General features: G+C 44.1%; 1 protein-coding gene across 4 annotated transcripts in view; it reads left to right on the top strand.

Moving 5' to 3' along the window:
• The first annotated feature begins 14991 nt into the window (after positions 1–14991).
• LOC136647655 (calcium-activated chloride channel regulator 1-like) overlaps positions 14992–24459 on the top strand; it is a 34313-nt gene continuing 24845 nt past the window's right edge. The window contains exons 1-3 of one of the 4 annotated variants that reach the window (XM_066623316.1): positions 14992–15074; positions 15403–15513; positions 21128–21312. In XM_066623316.1, coding sequence (XP_066479413.1) covers positions 21157–21312 — 156 coding nt within the window. In that variant the 5' untranslated portion in view covers positions 14992–15074; positions 15403–15513; positions 21128–21156. Of the gene's footprint in view, positions 15320–15402; positions 15514–18969; positions 19111–21127; positions 21313–24325; positions 24397–24459 lie in introns of those variants that run through there. The other 3 variants (XM_066623315.1, XM_066623317.1, XM_066623318.1) reach the window with 3 other exon arrangements.

The following is a 24459-nucleotide window of genomic DNA, read 5'->3' as shown; positions in this document are numbered from 1 at the left end:
ACGCAAGGGAGGTTGAAGCTATTGCTCTCATATTGCAGATGGGAGTTGAAGCTGAGAGAGTGGCTTACCTAAGGTCATCTAATGGGCTCTTAGAAGAGGTAAGGGCTGAACCTGGTTCAGGACTTCCTGGTTTACAACATGGCCTCTTAGACAATAAGGAAGCCCTCAATGCAACACCAATAGAGTGAACTGATCATCCTCCTCCTCCCCTCCCACCTCCCTGCCACGATGACATCATATTGTTCTTGCCCCCGCATCACAATCTTCAGGGTTACCATAGGAACAGCAATAAACAACATCATCACTAGTCTGTTGTCCACTCTTTACTGGTCACTTGATCAGCTAGGAGTGCTGGTGAGCTATCTCTCCAGTGACTGGTCAACTATTTTCTTGACGGACCTCATCTGGACATCTCCTTTAACGATGATAGGTAGGAAGCTGTGCCATGTTCAGAAGTATCCTTTATTTTCCCAGATGGCTAACAGTGAAGCACCCTGAGGTTATGGAATCATAACTGGGGAGGAATAAAATCTTTGGAGAGGTTAGAGAAGGCAAAGCAAACTGAAGTGGAACTGTGCTAGAAAGTAAGCAGCAGAGGAGCAAAAGAAACACAAAAGACACAGGGCATAGATAGTCCAGCAAAAGTAGTCATCACAAAGTCCCCACTGATTTTAAAGGAACAAGTTAATTAGGACTATTAGGACTATTTCAAGGCTTTCCATAAGATTTACAGTGCAATCTTAGGCGTGTCTACTGAAATGTGATCCCTACTGAGTTCAGTGGGACATACTCCCATGTAAGTGTGTACAGGATTGCTATGTTAGTTGTGACTAATCTTGGTAGATTTTGTCATCAATCTTCTGACATGGTATTTGCTCCTGTCCTCTGACTTTCCTTCATAACCTCTGTCCAACGAGGCTAGAGCATTATGTATTCCTGCGGAGCTAGCAGAAGCAAAAGAGTCAGTTCCCTGCCCTGAGGAATTTATCAGATTATAATTACAATCTAAATATTGCCTGTGGTCATGACAATACTGAAAGGGAAGGGAAGGGAGAGGCATAAGAAGACATATGTAGAAACGTTATCTTATGCCTCATGCACCCAACCAGACTCACTGGATCATTCCTAGGCCTTTCAACTAGTATCCTTGAATGAATCTCTGGAAAAGTACTTTACATGGTGCAAGGGTTCAGCTTAATGGCTTCATAGACAAGATGGTGTTGAGTTGGTGATGGAAAAAAGAGAGGAAAGGGCCCCCCCCCCAGGGATTATGAATGGGTATTTCATACAGGAAGGGGACAGCAAAGGTCCATGATTAGAGCAGCCTATGAAGGCAGGGGACTTTAGGATGGCTGTCAATGGAAGAGTTGGAAGGGGGTATGTGTGTGAATGAGCCCTCATGATTGCATTTTCCCTGCTGCAAACTCCAGCAGGTTTTGAATTACTAACCCCATGACTGTAACTGCAAATTGGCACTAGAGATTTGGGGGTAAAGGAGATTGGTAATTGTATATCAATGAATCTAATGCAAAAGGCATCTTTTCTGGGCTTGTAGAGACCTTGGGGAAAAAAAGAAACAAAAATTATGTGAAAATCATGCTCTCTTTTAATGGATTGTGTTTCTTATACTGTACTATAGTAATACTCAACAAGTTTAACAGGTGTCCATTTTAACAAGTGTCCATGGCTACACTGAAAATTTGCATTTGGGAGGTGCCTCCAGTAGGTGGGAACACAAGCACCTGCTGGTTTCTGAACTGGTTATGATTCAGTTTACTCTCCAGCAAGCCTAACTGACTTCAGCCTTTCCTGAACCTTCAGCTCATGGCCAACTGCCCTTTGGATTCCCCTTTGCACAATAACATTCTCAGGTCTCCTAGAACCTTGGGGGTTACTATGGAGACAGGAGTAAACAATTTGATATGATCACAGTTCTGTTGACTCCCAGTTGGCTCCATCGACTTTAGTGGATGCCAACACAAGTTGAACCCATTCAAACTGGTTTCTTGAAGGACTGGTGATAGCTTCTTAGGGCCAGTCTTGATGTTATGAGCCATGCATATTGTGGAACAACATTTTTTTTAAATTTAAGAAGCAGGCATGGGGTCATGAAATAGGGTAAAGCTGTGCAAGTGATAGGGGTTTAGCATTTTGCATCCAACACAATTCGAATCCCTGAGGGTAACGTATAGCATTTGTGACCAACAGTCACTCATGGACTGGTTTTCCATGTCTAACTCCTTCCTAAAGCCATCTACATAGGCTATTGGTCATCACTGCATCTTGTGGTAACAAACGTTACAGATTATTCACTGTGAGAAGACATACTTCTTTTTGCCTATCCTAATCTCCCGAAAATGAATCTCTCTCTCTCTCTCTGCACCATGCATAACTTACAAGCCCCAATCACATCCCCCACCCCAGGGTAACTTTTTCCCTAAAGGGCAGGGGGATAGGATTGCACACTTACCAGGGTGTCAATCTCACTAAACTTACTTCTGAGTAGACATGAATAGGCTTGGCCTCTAAAACAATTACTAATTCATGATGTTTTAATGCCATCACTTCACTGGGACCTGAAATGACCCACCTTTTTCTGGAGTTAACCTAACAATCCTGGAAGCTTTTTCGGTCCTGTCAAACGATACCCAAGAGATGCCACAACCTCTCCAGAATGCCTTCAGGGCTGAGATGCCATGGCTGGGGGGTGGTCTTCTGGGTTGAAAGCCAGACACTCTCCTTTCCATTCCTGCCTTCTCTAAGCTTTGGATGCTGCTGTTTCTCAGCCTCAGACTTGCTCATTTGTGCTGTCATATGACATGGCAGTGGCATCACTAGAGTTTGCATCACCCAGTATGGAGGCCAGTGCTTCACTGCTAGGATGGACGTCCTCCCATGCGTTGGGTGGGGCAACGCCCTGGGCTGTGGGCATGATTATGCACCATTGCCCCGCCCCTGATAGTTGTCTTGCTGTAACTTTTGATAGAATAGAGATATTTCAGTGAAGTGTGTTTCACTGCATTCTGCATGAAATTACACATTGAATGATATATAACATGATGCTATTATTCGAAAATGCCAAGATTTTAAAAATTTTGACCAGTAGTGATGTCACACACACACACACACACACACACACACACACACACACACACACACCCGTGCATCACCCAGTGCAGTGACACCACTGTTACAAGGCACCCAAGCCACCCTAGCAGAGATGTGGTCCACATAGATTTAAACCTGACTTCAGTGATGAATTCAAGCCACTTCTCTGAGTTTCAGGCTGCCCCCATCTCAAAGATAACACTGACCTTCTTGGCAGAACTGTTGTGAAGATTACTAACATCATCTATCTATGTGAACAATAAAAATTTGCTTCCTTGCCTGCTCTTCTGTTGCAGATGAAAACCCTGACGAACAGCCACTTGATGGTTTCAACATTCCACCTCTGAGTAGCAGTGTGGTGAACACCAAGTCTGCCACAGGAAATGGAGGAAGTTCTAGAAGCACCACTGGAACATCCACCGCACCTTTCAGCTCAGCAGGACTTCAACCTCTAGTCTCTTCTCTACCAGCTCAACTGGACGCAGGCAGAGTTGTCAATGCCTACAACTATCTGCCTCCACAAACTGTTCGTGTACAGGGAGCAGCTGGGAATACTGAGCCGCAGCAAATACCCAGCTCTGTGGCTCCTTATCCTTCCTTCCATGGATGGGGAACCACAAGTCATCTTCCTGTTCCCTGTTATGGACCAGTGACCTATCCATACACAAATGTGGCAGCAGCCAGACCCATGGAGCAATTGCACAGGCACCCCAACCTCCAGCCAGTGCCCAGTCTTCATCTGGTACACAGGCAGCCTCCTGGGGAAAGACCTATCCAGCCAGCCACTGTACAGGACGGGAGGGGCATCTGCTATTACAATCATGCAGTTTTAACTCCCATATCCGTGAGACAGGCAAGTCCAGTTCTACAGACAGGAAGGGCTGTCCCAGTACCAACGGCTCCAACCAACAAAGTGGTGTTGCTCTTCAAAAAGGTAGAACCACAAAAAAGTGCGACAATCAGTAAGTATTACACAGCCCAATCAAAATTCTGGATTACAAAATCTTTGTGCAGAAGCATCAAAAGATCTGTGCCGATCTTTGCAAAGGGGATATTCTGTCAGTGATCTACCCATTGATCAGTGGTTTATGGGAAGTCCATCATTATTTCATTTCTTCTCAGGGCCATGGTTTTCAGACTGCATCCTGGGAAATGCCTTAACTTCCTCAAATGCTTAACTGGGGCTCCTCAGGGAGAAGAATCAGAAAGGCAGATAAAAGCTCCCCAAAGACAGCTTTCTGCCCCATTGCCACTCTTCTCCCTTGCTGTTGTATGGCTAATTCATTCATATAAGTTCCATCTCTAATGTAGTCATTTATGTAAATTTAGTCAAATTTGAAATGTAAATTAATTCTTTTGTTTTCCGGCCCCCTGACAGTGTCAGAGATATGATGTGGCCCTCCTGCCAAAATGTTTGTCCGCCTCTGGATTTGAAGGAACATTGTTGACTGACAATCCCTTGGAGGGGGGAAAAATCCAGCAATAAAACAGATTCAGATTCCACTGGATTTCTCCTGACTCCAGGCTGTTGACCCCATTATTCTTTTCTATCCTTGAACGTGTTCTCTCATGACCTCAAATGATATTATAATATTTCATTATCCGAGCATGATTTGTTAATGCTTTGCTCAAGCAATCTAGAAGAGATGTTCTGTTCTCTAATCATCCTTTTGGTTTATTGTTCTTTCTTTTAGTGCTGGGCACTCAACCAGGGGCACAGGAGGCCCATCAGCCACTTCTTCTCCAGCCAGAGGATCAAGAACCTGCTAAGAGGGACAGTAGCCTTGTTGATTTCATGGATGAGCTTCAGCTGCCACAGGATCTCCTCAACACAGAGCAGTTTCCTGATATGGAAAAGCTGATTGCATCAATTGAGCCACTCCTCCCTGAATGCCTTTTCCCACCAATTGATCCTAAGGAGGCAATCCAACACAGTTCTCTCCAAGAAATGTCTTTGGAGGGAGTTAATGGGAACAAAGAGAAAAAAAATATCAGAAGCAAGACCCAGGAAAAAAGTATACTGGAGATGCAAACCACAAAAGAGGCCAGTGTGCACCCTGGAAGTGAAAGTGTCTTACCAGTAATAGACCTCTGTGGCTCAGAGGATGAAGAGCCAAGAATTCAGAAGTCAAATGTCTCCAAGAGGGATAAAAATCTTGAGGAGCCTAAATCTAAACTTCCTGCTGTGTCCATTGGGATCCATAAGGGATCATTTCCACACAGACAAAAGTCTAGGATGCCTCCAATACCTTTTGTCCCAAAAAGTCAACATTTAGAGGGGGAAAGTAATTCTGGACAAGGGGCTTATGAACGTGGAGACGCTGCCTTTGGGAATACAGTGATCCCTGGCCCAGTTTACATAGTTGAGAAAGGAGGCCATCCCACCCCCAAAGAACCGATAGCTCCAAAAGACACTACAAGGTTAAAATATCAGGGGGGAAAAAAGAAGGTAAACTCATTGGGATCTGGTGAAAGTCACCCAAGCACCAAGTTGACAAGCGATCTTTGCCCTAAGGGTAAAAGAAAAGCCATATTAACCGAAGAACTACATTTACGGAAAATCGCTAAAAAACTTTCAGCATCAGACATGTCCAGACCCAAAGGGAGCATGCCGGGGTCCAAGAAAGTTCAGAGCACCCTGCAATGTAAGCAAATCTCCGGAGATAAGAGTAAAAAATATCTTCCTCAGCAAAGAGAGGAAGCTTTGAAGAAAACCTCCGCAAAGCACGTGAAGCTTCCAGCTGGTAGTACTGGGCTCAAACAAGTTCGGAGTGATGCATGTTCTGAGCAGCGTTTAGGGAAAAGATCACATGAGGAAGAAACTAAGAAGCCTAACCCAGAGCTAATAGTGAAAGAAATCTCCACAAAGCGCATGAAGCTTCTAGCTGATTTTACTGAGCTCAGAGAAATTCAGAGCACTGAGCAGTATGTGGCAAAAAGACCACATGAGGAAGAAACAAAGAAGCCACTAGTCAAGGAGAAAATAAAAATCTTTATTCCACAAGTTGAATCTTTAGACAAAAAATGTAAGAGGAATTTGGGCGGAGAGCCAGTTGGATATCATTCCAGAGGCCTCCAAACAGGCCTGAATAATTGTGAGAATGTGAAAAACACGTCTAAAGAGCAACACAAAGACAAAGCCAAAGCCAACGCTAATGTAGCTGGGACTAAGGGGAAAAAAAAAGTTGCCAAAGTAGAAGCTGAAACTGTAAAACAAATCCCCAGGAGCAATCTGGCTTTGCACATGATGGAGTCTGTACAGGTCTTCTACCCACTGGGGAAGAACAATCTTTCTGCCCTGCCTAGCAAAAAGATGCCTTCAGTGACTTCTTCCCGAACAATTCCTGAAAAGACACCAAACATACTGCCGAGGCCTCAGCCGAGGCCCCTGCCTAAGTCTCTGCCAAGTACATTGTCTAGGCAACAGCCAACATCTTTATCCAAACCAGTGCCAACATTAGTGACAAAACCGTCATCAACCTCACTACCAAAGGCACCGTTCAATTCAATGCCAAAGCCAGTTACAAGTTCACTGTTAAAGCCCATGCTTAGGCAAGACCCTAAGCCACCTGTCTCAGGTTCGTCTGGGCTGCAGGCAACCCAGGTTTCCCAAGCCAGTAGATGGAGGCCCCGTGTTGTTGGGAGCACACATGTGCTCTCTAGACCACCAGATCATCGAATGACAGGTCCCTGGAAGCCAAGGGACATCCCAAACCAGGTTCTACCAAACACTTCAGTCTCTGGCCCCCAACCATCAACACTGCCTAAAGGTTTTCTTTCCCATACTGAACATTCATCTTCACCAGTGCAGGAATTTAATGGGGCAACATTCATCCCATGGAGAACACCTCCTGATGACCTGGAAGAGTCAACCCCTATAACAGAAGAGCAACGACCCATACGGGAAATGATGAAGAAACGAGCTCAAAGGGAGAGGGAAGAGGCAGCATGTTGGACTTCTGTGGGTCGGGTGAAATTTTTTGTAGAAAGGGAGAAAGAAATGAACACTTCCATTCGATTTGGCTACCCTTGGCGGCGCTAAGAGGCAAGAGCAAGTGCCTCACATTTCCAACAGACTGCATCAGATGGCGTATAAGCCAGGGTTGAGGACACCTGAAAGTGAAGCCTCGTTATCAATATGACGTTCTGCTTCTGATATTAGGACCTCAACAGCAAACAACATCAGGACCAAACAACAATAGCTGTTTGAGATATTTCAGTATTAGCTATTTCAAGCTGAACTCCTCTTCAGATTTATCAGCTTTGCACAAATTCATAATAATACGCATACCATAATTTGTTATTAAAATGTAGCTGTTGATGACTTTGTTTATTCAGTAACTAATATTTTTATATGACGGCCCTTCTAGCTTTTATTTAATGCTACATTGTGGATTAGAAACCTAAGGTAATTTCCTACTTGATATCAGTATTATATTTTGTGCTCATGTATTAGGATGATCAAAAGTGTGATTCTTATCTAGATGTAATGTATCATGAAAGTAATATTTATTCCATTTTTATATTAATATAAAAGGCATTAAATATATAGGCATAATATATAGGCATTAAAATATTTTACACTCACTATATTTCAGGAGTTTTTGTAAGAAAAAAATGCTTATATCTGGTTGATGATTCTTAATAAAAGTTATCATAACAGAAGTCATTTGCCTTCATTCCATTTTTTTATTAGAATCACTTAATACTGCAGATGTGAATGTACTGAGAAAATATTAGAGTGACTTTTCTATTAATGCTCGTGCCTCTTGTTTGTAATTCCCAAGTATAACAATATTTATTACTCATATCACTTTACTTTGAATATAGAAAGGTTTCATTCTATTTATCTGTTCAGTACATCTACTGCCTTTGAGTTGGGCTCAGGGGGAGGAACTTCCCAGTCTAGAAGCACAATCTCCTGAGGACAGAGTGAGAGTAGCTAATAAGCAGACAAGGAGTATACCCAGTTCAGGATAGAATGCAGTCACAGACAGTTCCTTTCCTCCCCTGGACAGGTGATGAATTTGTCCAGCTTTGCAGAGGTTGGCTAATGTTCTTTCTCCATAGTCCACAGGACTTCTCCCAAGAGGCCACCTAGGTCTAGAATGTCAGCGACACAGCAGGCTGTGCAGGTGATAGACCTGGGCCCTGACAGAGCCCAAATTCAACAACCAGCCTTGTCTACCAAACCAGAGATGTCAACCCTGAGCTGAATTCCCCAGCATCCTTGCCACTAAGGGCCTTGTATACCCCAGAGCTCCCTCAGCAATGTTGGCAAAGCATCCAATGGGAGATAGTAGAGGTGATTGAGCAAGACTTCAGGCCAGAAGACTGCCTCTTTGATGTTCTCCACTTCTCAGGAGATAGTCGGACTTAAGGATTCTTAGAAAAAGTTGTCTGTTTACTGAAACCCGAGAGCTGTAGGCCTGACCACCCTTGATCTCTGTTGCTCTGGATCTATAGAGGACAGAGCATAACAGCCTGGGTGTTTCAGTGCTCAGGATGAGAGAGGGAAGAAGGAAGTACTCAATGGACAAACCTTCTACAGGCACCATGGAGAGGAAGCAAGGGGTTTCAGGAAAGGAGACAATACACTGCCCCCCCCCAATCTTGCAGGTGCATTGCACCCATATTCCAATAGTAAGTGCCACTGAACTTAATGTGGCTTACTCCTGAGTAAACATGCTTAGGATTGAACCATATGATAGTGAGCGCTCAAGCCATGAGGAGTCTCTGTGAAGCTTGAATCAGGAGACTTTAGTGATCTAGACAGCACAAGAGAGGAGTGATCTATGTGAAGATTAACACATATGAAGGGGAATAAGAAACAGGGTAGAAACATTAAGTAGATGGTACCTATTGAAGGAGGGGAAAGTGTAGAAGGAGAAGTGTGGTAAAGACTGGCTTTTGAAGAAAGATATGTGGAGTAGGAGAGTTTTGTCAATCAGAGGCCTTACAAAGTAACACAAAGGCACCATCACTTTCTTCTCTTCCTGGCTGAAGACACCAGGGAATGAAGATTTGAGAAAGGGAAGCCAGGAACAAGACTCCCTCGAACGCCAAGGAGACAGCAGGGCTAAAGGGCAAACCGGATTGCCACAGGGGAGCAATTTTGGCTGCAAAGGGGAGATGGCCAGGCTTGAGATGGAGGGGAGCTGCTACTCTCTCACACCCAGAGCAGAAGAGAACTAGTCTTCCTCCTCCAGGCACCCCTCTTTCAGCTGGAAATAAGAGAGGATCCCAACTTGTGATGCTCACCTCCTGCTGTTCCTGTTGGTTTCTCTCCCGTGTGCAACGATGCTCCGTTTCCCATTTGCGTTCCTCTCTCATTATATTCATTGCTTCCAGACTGAAGGCAGGGCTGCTGGCTGGCTGACTGCTGCTGATGCTACCAGAACCCATATATAAGAACATAAGAACAGCCCCACTGGATCAGGCCATAGGCCCATCTAGTCCAGCTTCCTGTATCTCACAGCGGCCCACCAAATGCCCTAGGGAGCACACCAGATAACAAGAGACCTCATCCTGGTGCCCTCCCTTGTATCTGGCATTCTGACATAACCCATTTCTAAAATCAGGAGGTTGCGCATACACATCATGGCTTGTACCCCGTAATGGATTTTTCCTCCAGAAACTTGTCCAATCCCCTTTTAAAGGCGTCCAGGCTAGACGCCTGGTACTGCCAGTGTGGCTATTGGAACCTCAATTCAACAGCACAGCGATTTTCAACCTTTTCGATCTCATGGCACACTGACAAGGCACTAAAATTGTCAAGGCACACCATCAGGTTTTGGCCAATTGACAAGGTACACCGTGCTACCAATGGAGGCTCACAATCCCATTTGCCATACTAATAAATGATCTTCCCCCAAATTCCTGTGGCACACCTGTGGACCACTCGCGGCACACCGGTGTGTCACGGCACAGCCGTTGAAAACAGCTGCAGCAGCAGCAGCAGCAAACCCTACCAGTGAGTCACCGCCCTCGCTGCCTCCTTGTGGGCTCTAAGTGCAGCCTCACTTTGCTGCCTAGGCTTGTCTTTCTTTCCTTCTTTCCATAGACCAGGAAATTCAGCCTGGACTGCGCCCAAAGGAAACCAAACCCAGGGTTATTTTCTGAGCATATGACAAGACTGCTTTATTAATTATCATTAAAAATATTTCAATAAAGCCTTTCAACAGGAGTAGTTCATAAACTGGTTTATATAGTAAAATAAATCAGTAAATGGTTCCCTGTCCCCAAAGGGCTCACAATCGAAAAAAAGACACCAGCAAAAGCCGCTGGAGAAGATGCCATGTTGGCGTGAAGAGGCTCTCCTCCTGCTAAATATAAGAGGGCACCACTTTGAAAGTTGCCTCTACACAACGTAATTGATGGAGCATTAACCACGTGACCGGGAGGAAGGTTTTCTAGGAGAGTGTCTCTCTGTCTGGCATTGTCCTAGTCCGGCTGGGGGGGGGGGCAAATTCCTGGGGCATGGACTTCTAGGGAGCCTGGGCCATGACAAAACAAACAGGATAGTACAAAACAAATGCATTACAAAATAAATGCATTTTGTAAATTTGGGTTCCTCACACTCAGATTCTCCAGGGCTGTGTTTCCACTACAGCAGTGGTTCTCAAACTGGTGGGCTGCGACCCACCAGTTCGTGTAACGCTTTCCCCATCCCTTTAAGGGGTGGGGGAAGGGGAGGGAGGCAGTGACGCAATTCCTAGAATCGCATTGCTAATGGGGGCTCAGGGGGGTGCTTCAAACTTACTGTGAACGATGTAGGGCTGCAGCAGGTGCGGGAAGCCCTGCACAGCCCTCCCGGACTCTTGGAATCTTCAAGTAAAAGCACTTCCATTTTTATTGCACCTGCTCTTACTGCAGATTCCAAGAGTCGGGGAGCACCTCCTGCAACCTGCTGCAGCCCTGCATAGTTCACAGTAAGTCTGAAGTACCCCCCCAAGCCCTCCTTAGCAACGAGATCCTGTGGATCGCGTCGCTGCCCTAGCCCCTCCCCAGCAAGAACTTAATGAGGGAGTAAAGTTCCCTCAAAGTTTGAGAAACGCTGCACTACGGCTTTAATCCACTTTCAATGAACTTCTATTACCCTGATGCATTCTGGAGACTGTAGTTTGTTAGGGATAGCTTTAACAGCTCTCAGATTCTTTAACAAACTTCACCCCCCCCCCCCAATGCACTGAGAGTAGATTGAAGCTGTAGTGGAAATGCAGCCCAGGTCTTCTCCATACGCACCAATGTGTATTAATTGAATTCCAACATGGGAAAGTGAAACTCACACCTTCAGACCAGCCCCAGTAGTAGGTCACCCAGTTCAGTTCATATAATTCCTTGGCCCCAATAGTAAGTTGCACCCCTCCTTCTAGTTCAGTGTGTTAGATCACAAGGCATTGGATAAAGTCTAAGTTGTCAAACAGTCAAAGTAGTTCTCTTTGTTGTGTTTTTTATGTATGCCAATAAAGGTCTTATTTATCTAAGTCTACATGTGCTTTTGGCATTATTTGAAGGTGAAATTAAGGCTGCGTTCTTTTAGCTTCCAATGTTACAAGCGCTAGACAGCTTTTTTAAAAATCTTCCAGCATGCTAGGCTGCCTTCTTTATTTCAGTTCTAGCATGCTAGCCATGCTAGAATTTTTCCTAGTGAGCTTGGAGCTAGAAAAGATGGTCCACCTGCATTTAGCAGTGTTATAGCTCTGCTCTGAGGAAATAAGCTATTTCAGCCATTTTGCACGGCAAGCAGGGGAGACAGTGGAGGAGAGGGTTTTGAATTTGCACGCAGGCAGCCATCCATTCTGCAGACTGTAAAAGCAGTCTACAGTACAGTCATTTTCAACCAGTGTGCCGCAAATGGTCCACAGGTGTGCCACAGGCATTTGGGGGAGGGTCATTTGTTAGTAGGGCCACTGGGGGATGCGAGTCCCCCACCAACAGCATGGTGTGCCTTGTCAATTGTCAAAAACTAACTGATGGTGTCCCTTGACCATTTTAACACTTTGTCAGTGTGCCATGAGGTGAAAAGGTTGGAAATCGCTGCTTACAGAGGTAAATAACATTAAGGTACTTTATTGACTGGAGGCAAAGATCAAACGTTGCAAAAACATCCCAAAGTACATTCAGCACTATTTGACTTCCATTTTTAAATTAACTTGCTAGAATTGTGCTGGAAGCATGCTAGAAATATTACTTCCTTATTATTACCTCTCCAGACTGAGAGCAAAATCCAAAGTCCAGCTGAAATGTCTGCATGACTTCCTCTTTGCCGACGATGCAGCTGTCACTACCCACTCTGCCAAAGATCTCCAGCAGCTCATGGATCGTTTTAGCAAGGCCTGCCAAGATTTTGGACTGACAATCAGCCTGAAGAAAACACAGGTCATGGTTCAGGATGTGGACTCAGCTCCCTGCATTACAATCTCTGCGCATGAACTGGAGGTTGTCCATGACTTTGTGTACCTTGGCTCAACGATCTCCGACACTCTTTCTCTCAATACCGAGCTAAACAAGCGCATCGGTAAAGCAGCTACCACGTTTTCCAGACTCACAAAGAGAGTCTGGTCCAACAAGAAGCTGACGGAACATACCAAGATCCAGGTCTACAGAGCTTGCGTCCTGAGTACACTTCTGTACTGCAGCGAGTCATGGACGCTTCGCTCACAACAGGAGAGGAAACTGAGCGCTTTCCACATGCGCTGCCTCCAACGCATCCTCGGCATCACCTGGCAGGACAAAGTTCCAAACAACACAGTCCTGGAACGTGCTAGAATCCCTAGCATATATTTACTGCTGAAACAGAGACACCTGCGTTGGCTCGGTCATGTCGTGAGAATGGATGATGGCCGGATCCCAAAGGATCTCCTCTATGGAGAACTCGTGCAAGGAAAGCGCCCTACAGGTAGACCACAGCTGCGATACAAGGACATCTGCAAGAGGGATCTGAAGGCCTTAGGGATGGACCTCAACAAGTGGGAAACCCTGGCCTCTGAGCGGCCCGCTTGGAGGCAGGCTGTGCAGCATGGCCTTTCCCAGTTTGAAGAGACACTTTGCCAACAGTCTGAGGCTAAGAGGCAAAGAAGGAAGGCCCATAGCCAGGGAGACAGACCAGGGACAGACTGCACTTGCTCCCAGTGTGAAAGGGATTGTCACTCCTGGATTGGCCTTTTCAGCCACACTAGACGCTGTGCCAGAACCACCTTTCAGAGCACGATACCATAGTCTTTCGAGACTGAAGTTTGCCAATATACAATATATATAGTTTCCAGCTAAAGAAAAAAGAATGCAGCCTAACAGTGTACTGTACAACTATAAGTCTGGAGCACAGAAGAGAAGGGGGAAATGAAAAATCCTTGAAAGTTTATTTCACCTGGGCTTTGTTTCAAAATCATCACATAGTAATGAGGGAGATAATGACAGTCAATCCTTGGATACCCTTGCATTATTATTAGAAGATAAAGCAAATGAGGAGGACTTTGCGGAGGCAGAAGAAACACAGTAGCACTTCTCAAAGTAAAGAAATGATCCCATTCTGATAAACATTTTCATTTCGTTTCAATCTCACTCATATTAAGTTAAAACTGTCAATTAAAAACTTGTTTTTAAAATGTAGTGACATTATTTATTTACTTGTGATGGCAGTGTGATCTACTGATTCTGGCCCAGGCATATGGGCAGATTAAGTGAAAGGGGGAAGGCACCAGCACTATAGGAAGGGAGAGCAATTTGGCATTCTGTGGAGTAAGTTTCTGTGAAGGAATTTTAACCTTAGGGGAGCTAAGAAGAACTTAATGATTGTGAAAAATATCTACCCTGCTTCTCATTTCTTTCTTAAAGCACCGTGCTATGTGCACAATCAGAAAAGAAGCATTGTAGCCACCATGATTGTGAATATAGCATGGTGCTTTAAGAAAGAAATGAGTAACAGGGTAGATATTTTTACAATCATTTTAAGTTCTTACCTCCTTTAAGCCATTTCTGCCCAACGCAGTATATATACTACAGGGACCAAATCTGTACACCTGTGGGCTGGGTAAAAATGGGTTTAAGCACCTTCAAGCCTAATAGCTAATGGAGTGTTTTCTTCAAACTCACCTTTGTAATCACTAAAAATCCACCTGAAGTCAAGTGAATAGGGCTGTGGAGGGCAAGTGGGTGGAATGTAGCCCACCACTGCATTTTACCAGGAGCTCCTGTGCAAGAATTTTTATTTCTATTTTTTTTTAATTACAATTGTTGCTGTTCTTAAAGCAAGCTTTCATTCTTGTGATATCACATATTAAAAAGCTGATCCCCCCTCAAAATCCTAGGTGGGGCAAAGCAGTACTTTAGGTGGGGTGGTAACCCACTGAGCCCACCCTGGCTACAGTCTGGGCCAGGGCTGCTGAAAGTTGGCATGGGCTTGATGCAGGTTGCCTAGCTAGTCCCCCTACAGTCTCCAGAAAGCACTGGGGTATTAGAAGTGCTTTGAAAGAGGATTAATGCTGTCGTTCAGGGACTAAACTTTCAACTTTAGGGATCCTGGACCTTTAACAGTTGTATTGAAGAGGGAATTTCAGTAGGAGCAGCTACTTGTCTCACAGATCACAAGCTGCACCTGCTGAAATTCTCTCTCCTACACAATGGTTCAAGCTCCAGGATCCCTAAAGTTGAAAGTTTGCCCACCCCTGCTGTAGCGGAAACACAGCCTTAGATAAGCTGAGACTGAGGAACCCAAATTTATTTTCTAATACATTTGTTTTGTACTGTAGTCTGCTTTGTCATGGCTTCGGCCTTCTGGAAGCCCGGTCCCCAGGGATTTTGCCTTCCTCCTCAGGCTTGGTTAGGCGCACTCTCTTCCACTCCACACCCATATCAGTCAGAAGCAGGAGGAGTGATTGGCAGGCAGAGATAATGCTGCAGGGAAGAACATGTTCCAAAACTAGTGGAACAGCATTGAGACGGTGGAGAGGAGATGGGAGAGAGAGGTATTCAGCACGGTTATTCCTGGGTCTCTCCTACATAAACTCACTTCAGCCAAGCAACCTGCAAAGGCTTTTTCCTCCCTTTTTTTTTAAACTTACCCCATGATGAACAAATTCTGCCTCTCTCTCTTCTCCCCCTACCAGAAGATGGTAGCTCCTAGAATGCAGCCTTATCTTTCTAAAAGGGAGTTGCATTCTTAAGTGGTTTTCAGAGGCAGCAGAAGGAGCCCAGCAGAAAGAAAAGGAAGGTAGCATGTGGACAAAAGAGCTGTAGCCTGCATGGTACCATCATGGTGGGCTGACTGAGCCGAAACCCCCTTTGTCTTCTCAGGAAGTCCAAACACAGAAAGTGGAATCCAGTGACATAGCCCTTACTGGGGAAGGAACCCTGTGTGCTATCCTGATTTCCTTGGAGGAAGGCAGCATGTGATATACTTCAGTGGTAAGCAGCTGGATGTCCTGTATCAAAAGAGAAAAACATCTTTTGTGAGTGTTTCCTGTCTGTGCATATCTTCTTGGCAGTAAAACCCACTCAGGAAGACTTCCTTCTGAGTAAACATGCATTGCTTTGCATTTTTGCTTTCTGTGTTAGCTTGAGACATAGCCTAAGCCCCTTACTGAGAGTGATTAACTGAAAGTTCATTTGGAGTCACTTTTAAAAATTATGTGGTAAACTTGGGTTGCCTGATATTGGCCCTGTACACTTACTCGTTGCATAAACAGAGGAAATCCATGTTTTTCAGTGCAGTTGCAAGAAAAGCTTTGCTTGTTGGATTTCTGTACCATCTGCAACAGTTAAAAGCATGAGAGTCTTGCTAGAAAAAGGACAGCCCTTTCCAAGCCTCCTCCTGCCCTTGCGCACTCAGTCTCTCATCTTACACACAGTTCTTCCTTCTCCAGCTGTTGCCCAGACAAGGGCACAGAATCTGTCTTTCCCCAAACCCAACAGACACACTCACTAATAAGTTGCATTAGTCTGTGCTAAGTGATGCAAGTTTCAAACTGCTTAACATGACACCCCAGAGCCACACCCTGATTATAACAACAAAATCAGCTTTAAATTATTTCATTGGTGTTTTCATCTCCGGCCATTTATATCTACTCTGACATTTCTTTTTAACTTCTTATAAATGATCTAGCTCAGTGGTTCTCACACATTTAGCACTGGGACCCACTTTTTAGAATGAGAATCTGTCAGGACCCTCCAGAAGTGACGTCCTCAAGCAGGAAAATTTTTGACAATCCTAGGCTGTAATTCTACCCACACTTACCCAGGAGTAAGCCCCATTGACTACCATTGTTAAAAGAATATACATAGCTTGTTAAAAGTACAGGTCTGTAACATTTCCTCAAAGGCAGTCACATAACTATGGTAGTACCAAGTCTAATATATTAAAAATAAAATATTGAAATGAATGGAGACCCACATGAAATTGGCTCGCGACCTACCTAGTAGGTCCCAACTCAGTTTGAGAAACACTAATCTAGCTTATTTCATTCCAGATTCTTGGAGTGGGTTGCAATAGTTTAAAACAGACGTATAAATGTTGAAAAATGAGATTGAAAAATATTCCAGATAAATAAAAAAGGCAGTGCTAGCCTATTCATGTTTACTCAGAAGTAAGTTTCACTATGTCCAGTAGGACTTGTTCTCAGGTAAATTTGCATAGGTCTTATTATAACATGAGCTACATACAGATACCTACTTTCAGATACAGAAAGTAGCTACAGCTACTTTCAGATAGTCCTTGGGAAAAATGGTAGCCTAGAGCATGGTTTCTCAAACTGTGGGTCATGACCTGATTGTTGGTGGGTTGCAAAACTTTAGCTGATAACTGAGAAGGTAAGTGCATAGAACCCTATGGAAAGTGAAACTTAGGCATATCCCGTAGGTAAACTCACAAGTAGGTAAACTTGCCTTAGTCCACTGTTTCTCAAGTCAGGCCCCCCCTAGGTGGGTTACAAGGCAATTTCAGTGGGTTTCCTTCATTTCAATATTTTTAATATATTAGGCATGATGTTACTATGGTATGTGACTACATTTGGGGAAATGTTACACATCTGTACTTTTAACAGGCTACTATGTATATTTTTTTAACAATGATAGTAAATGGGACTTACTCCTGGGTTAGTGTGGGTAGGATTGCAGCCTAGGATTGTTAAAAATTTTCCTGCTTGATGATGTCACTTCTGGTGGGTCCCAACAGATTCTCATTCTGAAAAGTGGGTCCCGGAGCGAAAGGTTTGAGAACCACTGGCTTAGAGGCATTAATATATGTCTGTAAGGCACATTTCTCAGTTTACATCCTGCTTCTCCTCAACTAAGGGCCCAATTCTATCCAACTTTCCAGGTCTGGTGCAACTGCAATGCAGCCCCAAGGAAAGGGAACAAATGTTGCCATACTGTGAGGAGGCCTCTGTGACTGCCTCTGCACCACAGGATGCAGTGCATGCTCTGTTGGCACAGCTGCACTGACACTGGAAAATTGGATAGGATTGGGCCCTAAGTTCTTTGGAAAAAGTTTCAAGGGCAGCATTGAGCACTCTTACTGATAGCCTGCTCCATCAGTCTGAGTGTCTGTTACCATGGCTTGGCTTTTCTGGAAAGTGAGCTTTGACCTGGTCATGACTATGCCCTTGCCTCTGATCCCATGGATCCCGATAGATTTGCTCCTCCTCTACTTTGCCTGTTTGGATCAGACCTTTGTCTTGTCAGGTGTGTGTGTGGGGGGGGGGGGAAACCCCTGCTAAGCCCTGGAAAGAGGTTAGAGTAAGGAAAATCTAGGAAGAAAAGTGTTGCATCCTCTTCTAAGGTGCTACTTCCGTGAACTTCAGAACAGTTGTGTGGCACTGCTAATGGTAGTCTTAACAAGGGGCCTCAGAGCTGAGGATTGAAGCCACATTACTCTAACTTGGTGGTTCTCAAATTTTTAGCCAGGGAGCCACTTTTTAGAATGACCATCAGGACCCACTGGAAGTGTTGCCATGGTCAGAAGTGACATCATCAAACAAATTAAAATAAATAATTATAAATTGTTAAATTAAAGTAAAATAATTAAATAAGGGAAAGCCAGACCTGTTCCAGCAAGTGAATTTTCTCTGTAGCCTGCCTGCAATAACACCCCTACACACACAAAAAAAAAATCAGTAAGATTTTCAGCCCTACCCAGTGCCCAGTTCAGTTTAAGTTCTTATATTTAAACCAATCACTATCAGGACCCACTTAGCTTTACAAGTCTAAAAGGGGGGAAAAAATCATCTTACCAGCTCAAGTTTCTGTTTTATTCTTTTTATGGGGGGGGGGGACTGCCTTCTGGAGCACTTTTTGAGCTCCACTTTCATCAGATCAGTGCCATTCTGGTGGCCTTGCATTCATCTTTGCCTGACCTGACCATGAGTCAAGGCACATTTGCTTACTCGTGAGTAAACACAAATGTAGTTTAGTTTTGCTTTCCATAAGAATACATTTGTCAACTTGGAGGGAGGGCTTTCCCTCTCGGGTGTTTTTGGAAGGCTGCATTCATTGGATTGGGACCATTCTGGTGTTGTTGGATTCCTCTCAGCCTGTCCTTTCCAATGGACAAAGGCAAGTTTGCTCAGTAAATGTGCGATAAGGCTCAGTTTCACTTTACATAGGGCTCCATGCATTTGCCTTTGCAGCTTATCAGCTAAAGCTTTGTGACCCATCAGCAATCAGGTCATGACCCACAGTTTGAGAAACCTGCTCTAACTCATACTGTCAGTTTCTCACTGGGTCCTTCCACAACTTTGGTCTAAAAAGTATCTGTCTCTTTAAATGTGCGATTATGCTCATTGTTCAAAATGGTTCATTGCCAAATCTGACCACTAGAGGGTTTCCACATGCTTTGACCCAACCCTGCTCTCAGCAGCAGAGGACCACTTGAGAAGTGAAAGCCACCTTCAGCCTTTCCTTCCAGTGGTGTTTGGTTGCCAGTTGGCTATGGAATTGCAACAGTACTGCCGCTTGCACTGACAACACGTCAAGATCAGCATTCGCTCTGGCTGAAGCCAGGAAAAGGTAAACAACTGGAGTTCAGTTCCTCTTTGCTCGCTCTTCTGCCTCCGCCCTCGGCCATTTCCTTCCTCAGACCTGCTATATTTAATCATCCAAACTATGCCACGGTGTAGTTTTTCTCCTTGTGGGACTTACTCCCACTCCTTCTGTTACAATTTCATGCTGAATCGGGCTCAGTGCATCCACAAAAAACAAAACCCACCACTCTTGGTTTTCCCACTAGATGAATTGTTCTTTGTTTTGGTTTTTTTTCTGGTGGTTTGGCCATCAGAACTCAAAATCTGTCAAAAACTGCAGTCATGAGTAAGTGGTGTGTGTGTTTGTCAACAATGTTCGCAGAATTGGAAGCTAATATGATGTTATAGTATAGGCCAGAAGTTCCCAAACTTTTGAGCTTTAGGACCCACTTTTTACAATGACACTTTGGAACTCGCCTAACTTTACAAAACAAAAAAATGTTTCACTTTACCTGCTGCTCAAGCCTCTGTTTTTATCCTTTTTGCTGTGGTGGGCGGGGGGGGGGACCATCTTCTGGAGTGTTTGCTGAGCTCCACATTTGTTGGATCAGAACCATTCTGGTGGCCTTGCATTCCTGTTCCTGGCCTGGCCTTTGATAGGAGCCAAGGCAGGTTCACCTACTCATGTGTAAATGCACATGTATGGCTCAGTTTTTCTTTCTATAGGCTCAGTACATTTTCCTTGTCAGCTTGGATGGGGATACTTCCTTCTCAAGAGTTTGTTGGGGCCTACATTTATCAGATTGGGACCATTCTAGTGATGTTGCTTTCCCCTCAGCATGCCCTTCGACTAAACATGCTTGTGCTGCTCTGTTTTGCTTTTCACAGGGCTTCAGTTTTCCTTGTCAGCTATCAGCCTGTCAGTTTCATAGCCCACTGAAAATCAAGTCCCAGCCCACATTTTGGGAATCACTGGTACAGGCCTAATTACTCCTTTTAAATTTCTTTTTCGTGCTTTACATAATACATACGTATTGATATAATAACGTAGGCCTAAGGAGCTTTGTTAAGAAGTATTTTTTTCTGCTTTCCTTTGTTTCATACCACTAAGGAGGGGTTTAAAAAAACAAAGCAAAATTAGACATTTATGCTATTTTTTTAGACATTTATCCAATTTTTTTAAGTCGTCTTAAAGCCATGATTAAAATGATATCGCCTTTTCCTTTATTTCCTGTTCTTCAGTGTATCCCAATATAGTTTCTGGGACCCATTAAAGCAGTGGTGGCTAATCTTTTCATGGCATGTGCCACCTTTAGGCTTTTTGTTCCTTGAGCGTGCCACTCAAGCTATCCTTTCTCTTAACATTAATTGATCTGTATCAGGCCACAATTTTTGAATGAACTAATGGGGAATGACTCTTTCTCTCATTCCCCCCCCCCCAACTGCAGCAAGGTGATTGGGAACTTCATTCTGTCTGTCTCTCCAACTGGGCAAAGTGTGTGCTCTTATGCCTTATCATGTTTTGCAATCTGCAAAACCCTTTAAAGTTAAAGGGCTTAATCCGCCTGACCAGCAGATAATAGGGGCAGATCACAAGCAATGATCTGAGATGACACACTCTCTTTTTCTCTCTGCCCCCAAACTGCAAGCAGTGAGGTGACTGGGAGCTGCTTCTTTCCCATGCACAAACACAACACTAAGAGGTGAAGGGAATCCTCTGAACTGCTATTTAAAGTCTATGCAGCACTTCTAACTTACCAATAAACCAGATTCTACAAACTGTTCAGTCAAATTATATGGGTACTTCTTGCTGGCTCAGGACTAAGATCACCAAGAATAAAGTACATGAAGTGACATCACTTCCTGACAGATTCTCTTTCTAAAAAGTGGGTCCCAGTGCTAAAAGTTTGAAAACCACTGATATGCAGTATTATGAAGTTCACTAACAAACAACTGTATGTTCTTAATAGAACTAAGGTCTTCTGTCATAAGGGGTTTTTTGTGTGAATGTGGATGCAATATGCCTGTGTAGATAACTCTTGTGTGCCATTTTTTTTCTCTAGTGAGACTGGTATAAGAGGCACAAGCAAAGATGGAACTCAATAGATGGTTTCTGTTCTGGCTGTTACAACTGGTACATGGGGCAATGGGGACTATGGTCAAGCTCAACAATGGTGGGTTTGAAGACGTCGTTATTGCAATAAATCCTGAGCTCCCTGAGGACCAAAAAATTGTTGACAACATAAAGGTGAGATTATAAATAAGTTGTGAAAAGATTAAATTAGGCACAATCTTGGAAGTCAATTCCATTGTGTTCAATGAGGCTTATTCCCAGGAAAGTGTGTATTGGTGTGAATCTAACTTGGCCATCTGTGACAGTCAAATTATTACAGGTCCAACATGGATTTTTTATACACGGATTTGACTCAACACGAATGGCCACGGCAAATGATAAGGGGGATCCCTGGAGAAGGGGGAAAATGCACCCCTTTGAAATCACAGTTTAAAAAACGGCTTTTTACTGTTGCAGAGAGACAGTCAGACAAGTGATTACAGCTATAACCTAAGTATCCACAGATTTTTCTATCTCAAAGCTGATGAGAAGGGCCTTTTAAATTAATGGAAAACAGTCGTTTAATAAAGCTAAAGAGGGCAGCCAGCTGACAATCCATCAATCATTCTCTCTGCAGGCTTCTCTCCTCCCTTCCCCCTTAGCACGTGAAAGAAGGCTAAATGGCAGTGATTATCACCTTCTCCATTCTTTCCCCCTTGCTGGGGCTCCTGGTGAAGGGAGGGATTGCTGCCTCCTAGTGAAGCCTAAGTGCCTGGAGAGAGACTAATGGCCTCCGTGTGCATTACAAAAGTCAGCAAGGCTGTTTTTAAATCACGGGAGCAAAGAGACTTTTTAAAAATTGATTTGCTATAGTGCCTTTTTTGCCATCCAGGTGAGTTCTTGGTCACGAATAATGAGACTCAACCTGTATATAAAATTAAATTCAGCTTGAGCATTCCAAGAGCACAAATATATATTCCAGGTTCCTTTTTGGAAACTCACTCTCACCTCCCCCCCCCCCCAAATGGCTCATTCAGATGTATGAAGCAGCAAAGGAAGTCCTGGAGCCCAACATTCCATCCCGTGTGTGGGTCAGTTAAGCCATAAACATTGCATATATGCAACTGGTATCAAATGTGTACACCTGTGAGCTGGGCAGAATTGGGTTAATTCTGTACTAGAGTGGCAAGCCTCCCTTGTGCAGAGAGTGCTGCATCCTGAGTTTTGACAGTTAGATTTTAAAATATCCCATTTACAGACTTTTCTTCTAATCATGCTGCCTTTGGCTGCATCCTACTGCACCTAGTTCCAGGTTAGTAAGTGATATGGGAATAGAAAAATTATTTCAAATTCTGCTGCTAATTATGTTATAGGGGGTTCCCTTCAAGAAGGCTTGAATTTACAGCAAAATGACGTATAAAGGGGAAGTTTCTCCCAATTACAATGGAATATTTTGGACTCAGTCCTGAATACATATGAACTAATATACCTCCGTATTTATTCATAACAATGGAACACAGTTTCGATACTCATCTCACACATAATTTTTCATCAGTATGAGCATTTTTAAACCCTTTGAATGAAATAAATTATCCTATCCAGTATTACTAAGTCATGGTTTGCTGAAAGGTATTCTGCACATAACCTGCATGCCTCTCACTCCTCATTGTTTGAAACAAACTGATTTGAGATATATCCTAAATAAAAACCCTCCCTATAATTGCAGAACAAAATGATCAACTAGGAACACTTGGAGGATATGGCTTAAGCCACTTCTGCCCAACATTGCATATATGCAACAGGGATCAAATGTGTACACTTGTGGGTTGGGCAGAAATTGATTAATTTTGTTAATATTTCTTTTTCTGGCTCTTTAAGAGCTTGGAGGGTCTGGGGAGGAGATAGAAGAACATACAGGCATGACGACAACATGGTGGGTGTAAAGGACATAACTGCTTTGAGGACTTAATTGCAAGGAAATGTGTAACAGGTAGACTTACAGCCTAATCCTAAGCCCCAGGGCTACCATGAGGAGAGGTGGCACTGAAATGGCCACCACTGTATCCTGTGGGGCTGGGATAGCTGCCTGAGTCTCCTCGGGGTAAGGGAACAAATGTTCCCTTATCCTGTGTCGAGCTCTGCGGCCAACATTGGGTCTCCTCAGAGCTGCGGACGCAGAACCAAGGAAGCCCGTGTCGGGCTTTCTGGTTTGGGATGGGGCACAGGATTAAGTGGCAGAGTTAACCCCCCCCCCGCTCCCAGGCCTGATCCTCCCTTTGGTCTATCCTGCCCCTGCCCCGAATAGCCTCTCTGCTGGTCGGCGGTAATACCACTGGCCATGCTCCACTGTCATCTTATTGGTGCTGAGTCCTCTCTGCAAGCACAGGGGTGCTTTATGGTGGTTGGTGGGGCAGTGCAGTGGCCACTGGGTTCTGCCCTGGTTTAGGACTGGGCCATTAACAAAGGAGACTCTCTGTACTTTAGAGTACAGTATAGAGTGTGGACATACTTTCCATAAATAAGATAGTAAGGAAAGTCCTACTGGATCAGCCCAGAGATTCATCTGATCTAGCTTCCTGTTTCCCACAGTGGCCAACCAACTGCCTTTTGGGAAGTCCACAAGCGGGAGATGGAAGTCACATAGACCTTTCCCACTTGCTCCCCTTCAACTGCCTTTGAGCCTGGTGATAGTTTACAGCCACCAGGACTAGTAACAATTAATAGATTTGTTATGAAAGAGGTATTTAGGGTTGTGTGGTTCTTCCTCCCCCCCCCCCCATTTTGAAGAAGAGATGTACAAATTTTCCCACTTCAGATATTTCTAGCAATTGTTATCTTAGGCTGTGTGTGTGCTAAATTTAAACTTGGCAGGAAATGGGGAAGTAACTGTGTTTATTCAGTGGTACTGATTGTGCGTTCTAGCACTGAGACCACATGATGTAGTATTGTGCAGTTAACAATAGAGCTGCTACCTGTTTAAATTGGCCAAGTGCCTTTAGCAGATACTGTTAAATATTGAACAGATGCTGGTTTTTTTACCACCATTTAGCTTCATTCCAGGAAAATCCTTGCCTTCCAAATTTTAAAGACATAAACAGAGGGCCAGTAAAAAGGTTCCTGGTGCAGACATGTGCATGGAGCCAATCTGCTTCTGAAAGACTGGGATGTAGGGAGTATGCCTGTCCCTCCAGTTTCCTGAAGCCTGCATGCAAGAGCTCCAGCTGAACATCAGGAAGAGTGTGCTGCAGGAAATGGCTAATTCTAAAAAACCAGATGCAGGTATTAGACGTGAATGATCTTGACCTATCTTGGCCAAGGCCACATGTTTTGGAGACAACTTTA

Source organism: Tiliqua scincoides, chromosome 4, assembly GCF_035046505.1.
Source record: "Tiliqua scincoides isolate rTilSci1 chromosome 4, rTilSci1.hap2, whole genome shotgun sequence".
Taxonomy (NCBI): Eukaryota; Metazoa; Chordata; class Lepidosauria; order Squamata; family Scincidae; genus Tiliqua; species Tiliqua scincoides.
Note: the sequence above shows the minus strand (reverse complement) of the source record. Positions and strands in the feature narration are given on the sequence as shown.